At 43.6% G+C, this 13,078-nt stretch overlaps 1 protein-coding gene across 1 annotated transcript; it reads right to left on the bottom strand.

The window, feature by feature from the left end:
- Positions 1-482: 482 nt before the first annotated feature.
- Positions 483-5,979, bottom strand: LOC108719752 (keratin-associated protein 10-5-like). Its single transcript, XM_018268914.2, has 3 exons — positions 5,513-5,979; positions 4,986-5,095; positions 483-553 (listed from the first exon to the last, which is right to left on the bottom strand). The coding sequence occupies exons 1-3, from the start codon at positions 5,977-5,979 to the stop codon at positions 483-485; spliced, it is 648 nt and encodes a 215-aa protein (XP_018124403.2).
- Between the last annotated feature and the right edge of the window lie 7,099 nt (positions 5,980-13,078).

Genomic DNA, 13,078 nt, shown 5'->3' with positions numbered 1-13,078 from the left:
AGCAATTTTCCTCAAAGGAAACTTTTATACGCTTATAACCAAAGGTAATATCACATACCTGTAATATGTGCTCTTAGTGCTCAGCATACACTGCTTGGCAAAATGGCACTTTCAGGAAGTGTCCTCTTGCTAAAATAGCTGAGGTTGCACTCTGCATAAATTATAATATCTCCTTCCATGAGTGTCTAACAGAGCATACCAATACTTGTGCTGAGCTGGACGCTTGTTTCTGGCGCCAAATTGCTGATTTCAAACTTGCACCGAGTTTCCCTTATCCAAGATGGCCGCCTGGCCACTTCCCCAATTCCCTTCCGCTAAGTGTCCTTTTCCAAGATGGCCGCCAACAACTTCCATCATTAGCTTCGGATAGGCATCTTTTACCAAGATGGCCACCGGAGAACTTCCGCCGCTGACGTCACTTCCGCCTTCCGACTCCATGCTAGCCGCATCTCTCCTCACACACCCGTCTATGCTTACCGGCTTCACATAACCCACACTCGGAGAGGATCGCCCTCAACAGCATTCTGTTCCTCAGCTTCAGAAATCTCCTGACCTGCAAGACGGGAGGAAAGCTCTTACCCCAGTTAATATAGCCATTGCTAACCCCTGAAAAGGGAAGCTTCTAGGCCTTACCTTTCCTGTGTTTTCCTTAGCTAGATATTACTCTATCCACCGGCCTGGACAGGACAAAAAAAGGGAAGAAGGGAGGTGCAGCTTTTTGAACTATTGGGGGAGGTCCTGTCCGCTGACCCATGGGGAAGTTAACCCATTGGTGAATGCTGACCACAGGGGGACTATGGGAAATAGGCAATTCACAATGACCACCATAAAAACAGAACATCAGCATTGAATGAGCTTATTTAATCAAATGCATGAATTACCAAGAGAAAGACTGTCTAGACAAGCATAAACATGGGGGATGTAATGAAAGTGGTAAATGGAAAAAAATGTCATTTCATTTCACTGTAATAGTCTTTATTAGACAGTTAATAGGTATAGGATCCAGAAAGCTCCGAATTATGGGAAGGCCATCTCCAAAAGACTCAATTTTAATAATTAAATTTGAATTTTTACAAATGATTTCCTATTTCTTTGTAATAATAAAAATCAGTATCTTGTACTTGATCTCAACTAAGATATAAGTAATCCTTACTTACTGACTGTCAGATGAAAATGCAGCGTGCAGGGTTTTCATCCAACAGTCGGATAAATGTAGTTCTTACCTGCGATTTCTCCTTCACTTCCTGTATCTTCAGAACATCCGAAATGTCACATGTGTTTTGTCACATGGCGATGTGTTGGCTCCAGCTGCACCATGGAGTTCCTTCCCTATTAGAAATCCCACATTCCCAGTTGCTCTTACCTACCAACGCAATCAGGCATAGCTGGAGGGCATGGTAGCAGCTTCTTTACATGCCAGGCCCCTCCGTGGGGTTTGCTCACAGGGGGGATTGTTATTGTTTGGCAAAGAAGACCACATCCTTCAAATGAGGTATCAGAAACAGCACAGATTTTTTTAATTGATTATATTTAGAAAGGTTTTTTTTCAGTGGGACTAAACTTACATTAAATTAATATTTTTACAGTAGTCCTCTTTAAGCATTAAAAGGTCAATATACCCTATTTTTTAACATGAGTTCAGACTTTGTAACAAGCATGAGCATTTTCTTACTGATTTGATCTGACATACATGCATGGGGTTACAGTTTCCTCTGCTGGCCTTTAATTATAGTAAATGTTAGGATACTATGGCTTTTTTTGTATATTAGAAGAATAGGTAGAATATATTTCAGAAAAAAATTATTTATTATGTGCAAGTTCTATAAAATTGTATTTACATATTGTAACATGCCACTAGTCTGCACATGCACTTTTATGGGGGAATTATTGTTTGGTAGGCAGGTAGCGTAGGATTTGGAGCTTAGAGACAGGGACACCAAGTCTTTGGACAAAACACAGGTTTATTAAGCACTGGGCATTCCCAACAAAAGGCAACAGAAAAGTGTTCAGGGTACAGTTCAACTTCAAAACAAAATATGCAGGGTTCTCCTCCACTCTGGTCCCTCACCATCAAGGGAAACTCTCACCCTCTGGAACTTCAGAGCCTTTGGGATTTTCACTCAGCCCTGCTGGCTTCCCCTCCTGGGACTCAGGTTCAATAGCCTCTGCCAGCCCCTTCTCCTCTCCAGGGATTTAGGCTCACCAGCCTCTGCCACACTCTTGCTGGCAGCAAGACACCTTTTGCCAGGCACTGTCTCTCCCAGCAGCACCACATTTCCCTCCACTGGTATCTGGAGAGCCTTTAGGTGTAGTAACACAGCCCTTTTACCTTTCCTAGGTAGCTCCTCTCTTAGCTGCCACTTAATTACATTGCTGAGAGGGAATATTAACCCTACATGAGCTGAGTGTTCCTTTCTAACACATATAATACAGTTTAAATGCATTTTCCTCTACAACAGTGGTGTTTCCCAAACACCCTGTCACAATATATATGCGTCCAATTTAAACAATTTTAACAAATACAGATTAAAATATATGCCTTTTCTCCAACATTTATTTCAATTGTAGTTGTATCTGTGCTTAGGTGTATACAAAAAGGCTGAGGCTGAGAACTAACTCAGCCTTGCTCAGAACTAAGTCATGGTGATCTGAATATAAATAATATCCTTAATTAGGAAATACATTGATCTGAACATGATCCAAACATCATTGTCATTAGCTTGAGTACTGAGATACAACATTACAGTTAATGTGAAGCAATCAAATTATTTATGGTAGTACTGAAAATTCCACTTTCATATAATACCAATCTTGGAACCTGTCTTGTAACCTACAAGATTTTAAAAAAGTGCTTCTACAATTTTATTGTCGCTGAATGATAATTGAGACTACACCTTTAAAAATGGATATTAAGAGAATGGCTAAAATGGTTGTTAAAAGAATGATATAATAATAATAAAAGGATATAGAGGACACATTGTATTAATGAGAAATAAATCAAGTTGAGCATAAGGTAAGTGATTTTTAATTAATTGATTGGAATGGTATTCTGTGGCATTTGTAGAGACAAGCAACAATTTACTTATGTCGCTGCTCTAAAAAGACCAATAAAAAGTATGATAAGAGAATTATGCAGGTTTCAGAGATAAATTATTCACAGAATATATCCATTTTGTGCTGACATTTAATTTAATTTGAAAAGGCATTACATCTTTGATACAGGCTTCATTTTTGTAAGGAATATGACGGGTTGTATCACAATATTGGGTTCTATAATGCATAAGATCTTCTTATTAACAGCCATTTCTCTTCTTTCAAGGTGAAATCATTAACTTGACCTATCATAACCTAAAAATCTTTACTCAAATAAATCTTAAAATGTTACTTTAAATGAAAGTAGTGTTTCTTTGTAACCATGACTCTGTCACCTGGGACTTTTTGGCGCCCCAAGGACAGTAAAAAAATGTCTTTCTTTTAAACGTTTTTGATTTTTAAATGAAGCAAAAAATGTAATCAAAATATATTCTCTAAACCTAAAAAACATAAAATCACAGATTCATAAACCTCATCACTGCAAATGACAAAACAATCATCAGTACTTGGTTAAACCCAAGCAGCAATATAAATCTGCAGTGCATTTACTTTAGTCCCCTAGTGTGATTGAGTAGCAATTTTGCAGGAACTGTAGTGAGAAAGACAAGGAGCTTTTAAGCCCCAGCTAATTAATATACACCTGCAAGAAATCCTAAACCTGAAGTAATAGTATGATACAATTTGCATACAAAACAAAGAAAGCAATCTTTGTGCTTATTCTAGCCTGTGGTGTTGTAATGCTCTGACACTGCAGAGAGGTACTCAGAAGGTAATAGGTAAGGTGGAAAGCCTAGGGTATACCCGTAGATGCAGGACAGAGTTTAGAAGCCATCATAAAGTAAAGATTTAATAAAAAAAAGGTGCAAAACAGTAACCAGTGATTAAACAGAATAAACTGAGATACCGGCAGGCAAAACAAAGTCCAGTCAATAGGCCAAATGTAGGGACATATGGCTAGCAGCGATGGTCTAATAAACAAGCTGAGGTCTAGACAGGCAGAAGTCCAAAGGGAAAGTCCAGAATGCATGCCGAGATCAGTACCGGGAGTTCACACAAAGTAGGCAGGGAGTTAATGAGAATGTCCAGAGTGCAGGCTAAGGTCAGTAATGGGAGATCAAGATGAAGCAGGCAGGAAACCAGGACATGGGTATAGGAACAGGGAGAGTACTCAGAGACTAAAAACTAGGAACTTGGAACACAAAACTTGGAATCAGAACGGCAAGTCTTGCAAGAAAACACAATGACCAATAGCCGGGCAAGAGTCAGAACTGAGCTTATAAAGGGCACATAAATGGAAATGAGAAACACATGAGTGTAACGAGATTGGAGGAGACCAGGGAGGAGACATACTGGGAATCAGGAACATAGATGATCAGTTCAGGACTAGCCCCAAGAGCCTCCAGTGGCTCAAAAGGTAGGTGCAAGTGTCCCAGAACTGCACACACAAGAGTTTGAGTCCGGGCTGGTCCTGACATAACCCCCCTCCTTGGGGATTGACCACTGGGTGATCCCAGGATCAAATGGGAACCTTTCCTTTTTAGACACCTGACTTGCAAGAAGACTAGAAGTCAGGAACCAGGACAGGAGCTTCACCATAGTCAGGAACTGGGACAGAAGCCTCGCCAAAGTAGGGAACCAGGACAGGAGCTTCGCCAGAGTTGGGAACCAGGACAGGAGCCTTACCAGAGTTGGGAACCAGGACAGGAGCCTCACCAGAGTTGAGAACCAGGACAGGTGGTGGACCGAGACAGGCACCCACTACGGGTGCAGGACTGAGACCAATTACAGGTGTAGGGCCAATATAAATCTCCAACAGAAACATAAGGATGTCAGGATAGTGATGTCACCTTTTACAGCAACAGGACTGATATAGTCTAGGGCAACAGACCTACCAGATCCTGTGGCAGGGAAGGCAGAAGCAAAGGCGGTTAGGTCCTCAGGTCTGGGGGCCAGGGCAGACAGGGCCTCAGGCCTGGAGGCCAGGGCAGACAGGTCCTCAGGCCTGGAAGACAGGGCAGGCAGGTCCTCAGGTCCAGAAACCAGGGCAGACAGGTCCTCAGGCCCGGAGGACAGGGCAGACAGTATGGAGGAAGAAACTGGCACAGGACAAAGCAGTAATCTGGGAGTTGGCACAGGAATGGAGTCTGACTGGGAAACAGGCATGGAGGGTGGAACTGAAACGGAACTAGGCAGTCATCTGGGAGCCAGCACGAGAACAGACAGGTATGGAGGCTGGAACAAACTGGACTGATGGCAAGGAGGCTGGAACAGGCTTGGACTGCTGGCAAGGAGGCTGGAACAGGCTGGACTGCTGGCATGGAGGCTGGAACAGGCTGGACTGCTGGCATGGAGGCTGGAACAGGCTGGGCTGCTGGCACAGAGACTGGAACAGGCTGGGCTGCTGGCACGGAGGCTGGACTGCTGGCACGGAGGCTGGAACAGGCTGGACTGCTGGCACAGGCTGGATTGATGGCACGGAGGCTGTAACAGGAAAGACTGCTGGCACAGAGGCTGGAACAGGCAAGACTGCTGGCATGGAGACTGGAACAGGCAAGACTGCTGGCACGGAGACTGGAACAGGGAAGACTGCTGGCACGAAGACTGGAACAGGCAGCTTTCAGGGAGCCAGCATGGGAACAGGCAGATTTCAGGGAGCAGGCAGCTTTTGGGGAGATGGCACGGGAACAGGCAGCTTTTGGGGAGACAGCACAGGCTGGACTGCTGGCATGGCGCCTGGAACAGGCTGGACTGCTGGCATGGAGGCTGGAACAGGCTGGGCTGCTGGTACAGAGACTGGAACAGGCTGGACTGCTGGCACGGAGGCTGGACTGCTGGCACGGAGGCTGGAACAGGCTGTACTGCTGGCACAGGCTGGACTGATGGCATGGAGGCTGTAACAGGAAAGACTGCTGGCACAGAGGCTGGAACAGGCAAGACTGCTGGCATGGAGACTGGAACAGGCAAGACTGCTGGCACGGAGACGGGAACAGGGAAGACTGCTGGCACGAAGACTGGAACAGGCAGCTTTCAGGGAGCAGGCAGCTTTCGGGAGATGGCACGGGAACAGGCAGCTTTTGGGGAGACAGCACAGGAACAGGAAGCTTTTGGGGAGCTGGCATGGGAACAGGCAACTTTCAGGGAGCCGGCACGGTAACAGGCAGCTTTCGGGGAGCCAACACATGAACAGGCAGTTTTCAGGTAGCCAGCACAGGAACAGGAACTGGCTGAGAAGCTGGCACGGAAGCAAGTACTGGCTGGGAAGACGGCACGGGAGTTAGGACTGGCTTGGAAGCTGACACAAGAGCAGAATCAGGTGACTGGAGAGCTGGCACAGCGGCAGGTGCTGAAAGGTGAAACAAAGAAGCTGAGAAATGAAGTGTGGGTACAGGAGCCGGAGACTGGACCTACTAGGAACAACTCTCTTTTGGATATTGTAATAACTAATAATACTGAACTCATCTCAATCATTTGTGTGGGTGAGCATTTAGGGAATAGTGATCATAACATAGTCTCATTTGAGATTCTGTTGCAGAGGCAATTCTATAAGGGAGTAACTAAAACACTAAATTTCATTCTTGCAAACTTTGACAGTATAAGGGAATCTCTGCAACATATTAAGTGGGAAATGCTTTTCATAGGGTTAGACACAGAACAAAAATGGGAAGTCTTGAAAATGCTGTTTAATAAATATACATGTCAGCATATTCCCCATGTAAGCAAGGAATGGCGTTGCAAAGAAAAACCTTTTTAGTTCAATAGAAGTGTTGGGTGTTGAGGTGGTAAGAAAAGACATACTTTTAAGGTTTTCAAGTTAGCTGGGACAGCCAAATCATTTATAGGGTAGTAGGAGGCCAATAAATCATGCAAAAAAAGCTATCAAGCAAGCTAAAATCAGTATGGAAAAAGAATCCAAAATTATTTCTTAAATATGTTAAAAGTAAAAAAATTAAGCAGGAAGGTGTGGGACCTTTAATATCAGAGGGGGGTAAGCTGGTTTATGAAAACAAAAGAAGCAAATTCTGAACTCGTATTTTCCATCTGTCTACACAGCTAATGAAGGTTTCCTTATTAATAGTCACAATTCTAGTAATACAACTAATGATGCATGGTTCACACATTCAAAGGAGACTAGAACATGTTAAGATAAACAAAGGTCCGGGGCCAGATGGTATTCATCCCATGGTACTTAGCGAGCTTAGCTCTGTGATTGCCAAACCTCTTTACTTGATTTTTCAGGATTCATTGAGGTCTGGCATAGTGCCGAGAGATTGGCGAATTGCTAATGTGGTGCCGCTATTCAGAAAGGATCCCGTTCTCAGCCTCAAAACTGTAGGCCAGTTAGTCGGATGTCAGTGGTAGGAAAGCTTTTCGAAGGTTTAATAAAGTATAAGATACTGGACTACATAACAAAAAACAATACTATGAGTTTGTGCCAGCATGGTTTTATGCGTAATAGATCTTGGATGGCTGTGGACGTGATTTACTTTGACTTCTCTAAAGCACTTGAAACAATGCCACACAGAAGGGTACTGGTTCAATTAAGTTATGTTGGCCTGGAACATAGTATTCGTACCTGGATAGAGAACTGGCTAAAAGATAGACTACAAAGAGTGGTGGTAAATGGAACATTTTCTAATTGGACCAGTGTTGTTAGTAGAGTACCACAGGGCTCTGTACTAGGTCCCTTGCTTTTCAACTTGTTTATTAATGACCTGGAGGTGGGCATTGAAAGTACTGTTTCTATTTTTGCAGGTGATACGAAATTGTGCAGAACTATAGGTTCCATGCAGGATGCTGCCACTTTGCAGATTGATTTGTCTAAGTTGGGAAACTGGGCAGCAAACTGGAAAATGAGGTTCAATGTTGATAAATACAAGATTGTGCACTTTGGCAAAAATAATATAAATGCAAGTTATACACTAAATGGCAGTGTGTTGGGAGTTTCCTTAAATGAGAAGGATCTTGGGGTTTTTGTAGATAACAAGGTTATGTTTTGGTAGCCGAGGATGAGTAGAGTATAACAGTGCTTTATTAGCAGGCTCCTGCAGCTATTACACAACAGGAAGCAACTCTAACACCACAAGCTGTATAGTAAGTATGCACAGTATAAGTCTTGAGCACAGTGACATCTACAGGCTATTTGTATAAACACCATATATTCCCCCTATAGTAGGAAAGCATTTAGGCAACTATAATAAACAGCAACAATTAAAAACAGTATGCATTTTAAAACAATATTATACATTCTTCACATCACAAAGTCCTTGGTCCATGCAGGTAGTTTTCTGATTCTCTCAGTACACCTTATAGGTTCACTTTCTTCAGGCCTATTGCAGTTGACATCAGGAGTTGGAAAATGTCCTTCATCAAATGGAGCTTCTCCAAAGTCATCTAACAGGAGCAATACGACTTGCATTCCATATGCGTCCATCAGACGTTCATATGTGTATGGTCCTCGCTGGCGTCTCACTTCAAGAGGTGTAGTAAATTTAGATTGTCCTTGTTTCAGTATTCCTGGTTTCTTAATTCTGACTAAAGATCCAGGCTGAAAGTGCACTTTTGGCTTGTTGACGTTTGACAATGTCAGCACTAGACGATTTTGTAGGAACAGTATTTTGTGGAAGTTTGATGTCTGCAACATGTAACTTAGTGCGCATCTGTCTGCCATGGAAATAATTCAGCTGGAGATTATTGGGTTGTTGCATGACGCGTTGCTCTGTAGTTATGTAGGAACTCTGTTGTAAATACTTTCCAAGATTTCCGAGTAAGGTTTGCTGTCTGTAGTGTTTCTTTCAGACTTCTGTTGAATTGCTCAATCAGGGCCGCTCCGGCCATGAGGCAAGGTGAGAATCTTGCCTCAGGCGGCACGGAGCGGCCAGTTACCAAGGGCGGCAAAAAGCCGCCTCTGGTAACTTTAAGAGACAAATTTCCGTTTTTTAAAATGGAAATTCGGCTCTTCTAGTGCAGCGAGCGCAATAGCGCTCACTGCACTAGCGATGTGGCCCCTCCTCCACCCGCTCCGACGCTAGAAGTTAGAAGAGCGGAGCAGGAGGAGGGGCGCCATTGGGGCTGCTGCCTCAGGCGGCAGCAGCCCCTGAAACGTGCCTGCGCTCAATTTTACTGTAGCCGATGTTATATGAGAAACAAATGCAATTTCAGGCCATTTACTGTAATAGTCTATCAAGGTTATAGCAAATCTGCAGTCTATAGGAGCATCTGTAAAAGGACCAACAATATCAATAGCAAGTTTTTCCCATGATGAATCAGGTAATGGTACCGGTTTTACATCTGGTCTCAACTTAACTTTGTGTTCAAATTTCTTTGCATAGCCCAGTGAAGTGTTGCTTTGTGATGAAATTTAAGACACTGGCTGTATGGCAGGCACTGATGCTGTAGTAATGAGACCATCAATTAATTGTAGGTTTAATGCAGCAAATATATCCCTTCCAAGTATAGCAGTACCCTTATTCACAATGTAAAAGTCACATTTTGCAGTATTTGATTCAAATTGTACAGTCACTGGCAAGCAACCAAGCACAGGGATTGGATCCTTTAAGTAACTGACCAGTTTCAGGGCAGGTGCAACAAGCGGATCTTTTGCAAAGTATCTCAAGAAAATATCCTTTGGTAGTATAGAAACAGCTGAACCTGTATCAAGCATCAGGTTAATGGAGTGTCCCTTGTCAGCAGAAGCAGTATTGACACTGACAGTGCATATAAACTTGTCTGGAATAAATGTGGCAGCTTTATCCACACTTAATACTGTGACATTTGTAGTAGTGACTTTATGAACATCTTTAGCAGAACTATGACAGATCTTGGCAAAATGTTCTACCTTTTTGCATTTGCGGCACCGTATAGCTTTGTAACATCATTTGCAGTGTGTTGTGTTGAACCACAGCGAAAGCAGTATTATTTATTTGTATTTGCTGCACAGTTTTGTAGTGTAGGTGAATCCCTTTCCATAGCACTGTATTTTGCCTGTGACTGTGCATTATTAGGCCACAGTGTTGAATTCACAATCTGTACATTCCCAGCAGTTTCCTGACTGAGAGTTTTAGCCTCTGCCACTGCTGTTTCAATTTGGCTAGCAACTGTAATAGCCTTTGCAAGGGTTAAATCCTGCTCTAGGAGCAGTCTCTCTCTAATGCGAGGTGAATTTGTTTTTTCCACTATTTGGTTTCTTAGTATTCCATCTGTTAGATTCCCAAACAGGTAACAACCAGCTCTCTTAAAGCTACTACAAATTGTTCTGTGGATTCGCCATTACATTGTCCATGTTGGCAGAATTTATATCTCTCGGCAACCATATTTACTCTTGGCATGAAAAAGTTCTTTATAGCAGTAAGTGCAGTTTCATAAGTATCATCAGGTAATGGTAATGTATAGAATATGAGCTGTCCCTCTGCTCCCAGGCAGTGAAAAAGTAATGCCCGCTTTCTAGCAGCAGAACTCTGCCCTTGGTCAGCAGCAATAATGTAATTTTCAAACAAACGGATCCCAGCAGTAAAAGGTGTGGTAGGCTCACCAGGGTTTGGAAGAAAAGGTGCAGGCTGCTGCAGAGGTAGAAGAGCCATCTCGTCGTCAATTTGTTATGTTTTGGTAGCCGAGGATTAGTAGAGTATAACAGTGCTTTATTAGCAGGCTCATGCAGCTATTACAGAACAGGAAGCAACTCTAACACCACAAGCTGTATAGTAAGTATGCACAGTATAAGTCTTGAGCACAGTGACATCTACAGGCCATTTATATAAACACCACAAACAAGTTGTCTGATTCTAGGCAGTATCATTCTGTAGCTAATAAAGCAAATAAAGTGCTGTCTTTCATAAAACAGGGCATTAATGCAAGGGATGAAAACATAATTATGCCTCTCTTATGTAACTTATAGGCCTTGGTAAGGCCTCATCTTTAGTATGCAGTGCAGTTTTGCACTCCAGTCATTAAGAGGGATATAAATGAGCTGGCGAGAGTGCAGAGACATGCCATTAAACTGGTTAGAGGGATGGGAAATTATGAGGGTAGACTGTTAAGGTTGGGGTTGTTTTTTCTGGAAAAAAGGTGCTTGTGAGGGGACATGATTACACTTTAAAAGTTGGACATTATAGACAAATAGCAGGGGACCTTTTTACCCATAAAGAGGATCACCATACCATATGCCACCCTTTCAGATCAGAAGAAAAGAACTTTCATTTGAAGCAACATAGGTGGTTCTTCACAGTCAGGACAGTGAGGTTGTGGAATGCACTGCCGGGTGATGTTGTGATGGCTGATTCACTTAATGCCTTTAAGAATGGCTTGGATGATTTTTTGGATAGACATAATATCAAAGGCTATTGTGATACTAAGCTCTATAGTTAGTATAGATCTGAGCAAATATTATGTATGTGAAAGTATGGAGGGGTGTGTGTATGGATGCTGGGTTTTCATTTGGAGGACTTTGTCTTTTTTTTTTTTTGATGGACTTTGTCTTTTTTCAACCCAATTTAACTATGTAACTATGTAACTATGGACTACGGATACAGAAGCCAGAGAAAAAACTCACAAATTGAGGTTCAGGTTTGAGAGACTGGGAAACAGGCACAGTCTTGACATCAAACTGTGGACAAGCCAAGGACCCAAAAACAGGAGCAGATTCTGGATTGAAGGCAGACAGTAAGGGTTGGTCATTATGTAATGCTCTGACACTGCAGAGAGGTACTCAGGAGGTAATAGGTAAGGTGGGAAGCCTGAGGTATACCCGTAGATTGCAGGACAGAGTCTAGTTTAATAAAAAAGGTGCAAAACAGTAACCAGTGAATAAACAGAATAAACTAATATACTGGCACGCAAAACAAAGTCCAGTCAATGGGCCAAATGTTGGGAAAGATGGCTAGCAGCGAAGGTCCAATAAACAAGCTGAGGTTGAAACAGGCAGAAGTCCAAAGGGAGCAGTCCAGAAGTCCAGAGAGAAAGCCGAGATCAGTACCTGGAGTTCACATGAAGTAGGCAGGGAGCAGACACCCATTATATTTTTGATGATCAGGCAGGAATGGGGGGTACATTTATATCTGATGAGGAGGAGAAAGGTCATGGCACAGCCCTTATCAGTAGAGGACATTAGGCAGGGTCCCCTAATGGCAGGGTAGCAGGCTGGTGGTGTGGGGTCAGATACCAGCATGCTGGATGTGGGTGTGGATGACATATGCAGGGTCTGGTCTGGTGGAGGATGATGATAGGGACTGACCCTTGGAGCAGGCTCAGGAGGATAACAGCAGCAGTTCAAGGGGGGAACTATGTGTTCATGATGAAGAGCCATCCCCATAGAGGCAAAAACCTTCCAAACTCTGCTGGGGGGGGCAGGCAACAGGGCAGCACTGCACCAGGGTCCAGAGCCTCTGGACATATGGGTGGGGACCATCCCCAGCCCTCCACAGCAGGCAAGGTGGTGGCCCGCACTTCAGCAGAGTCTGCATTTTTTACCTGCCAGACTGAGGACCAGTCGGTAGCAGTGTGCCAGCTCTGCTTGTAGAGTAACTTGTAGAGCAGCGTTGGGCATTCAGTAATTACCTGCTGGACAGGGGCGCTTTGCAACAGCGCCCCACTATATATCAGGGGCGGCAAAAATTCCACTCCTGGTACTTTAACCTTTTTACTGCCAAGAACGTAGCTCCTATGTTCTTTTGAAAAAAGGCTTTAAGTGCCAAGAACGTAGGAGCTACGTTCTTTACTAAAACAGATCTCTCTCTGCACACACTGCAAAATCAGCGTGCAGAGAGGAGCAGCTAGCAGCAGAACCCCCTAGGCAACGAGCTTACCTGAAAAAGATCGGTGATCCTCCACTCCAGGGTCGCAGAGAGACGCAGCAACAGCAGCAACAGATTCAACAGCTTTCATGTCGCAAGCACCAGCAGCACACATGCTCCTGCTCCGCCCACGCACTTCCTGGTGCAGTGACTCAGCGTTTCTCAACCCTACAGCACTGAAAAGGACTCCTCTTCATCTA

The sequence above is a fragment of the Xenopus laevis genome, chromosome 1L (genome assembly GCF_017654675.1).
Source record: "Xenopus laevis strain J_2021 chromosome 1L, Xenopus_laevis_v10.1, whole genome shotgun sequence".
Classification (NCBI taxonomy): domain Eukaryota; kingdom Metazoa; phylum Chordata; class Amphibia; order Anura; family Pipidae; genus Xenopus; species Xenopus laevis.
This window is presented reverse-complemented; position numbering and strand designations above follow the sequence as displayed.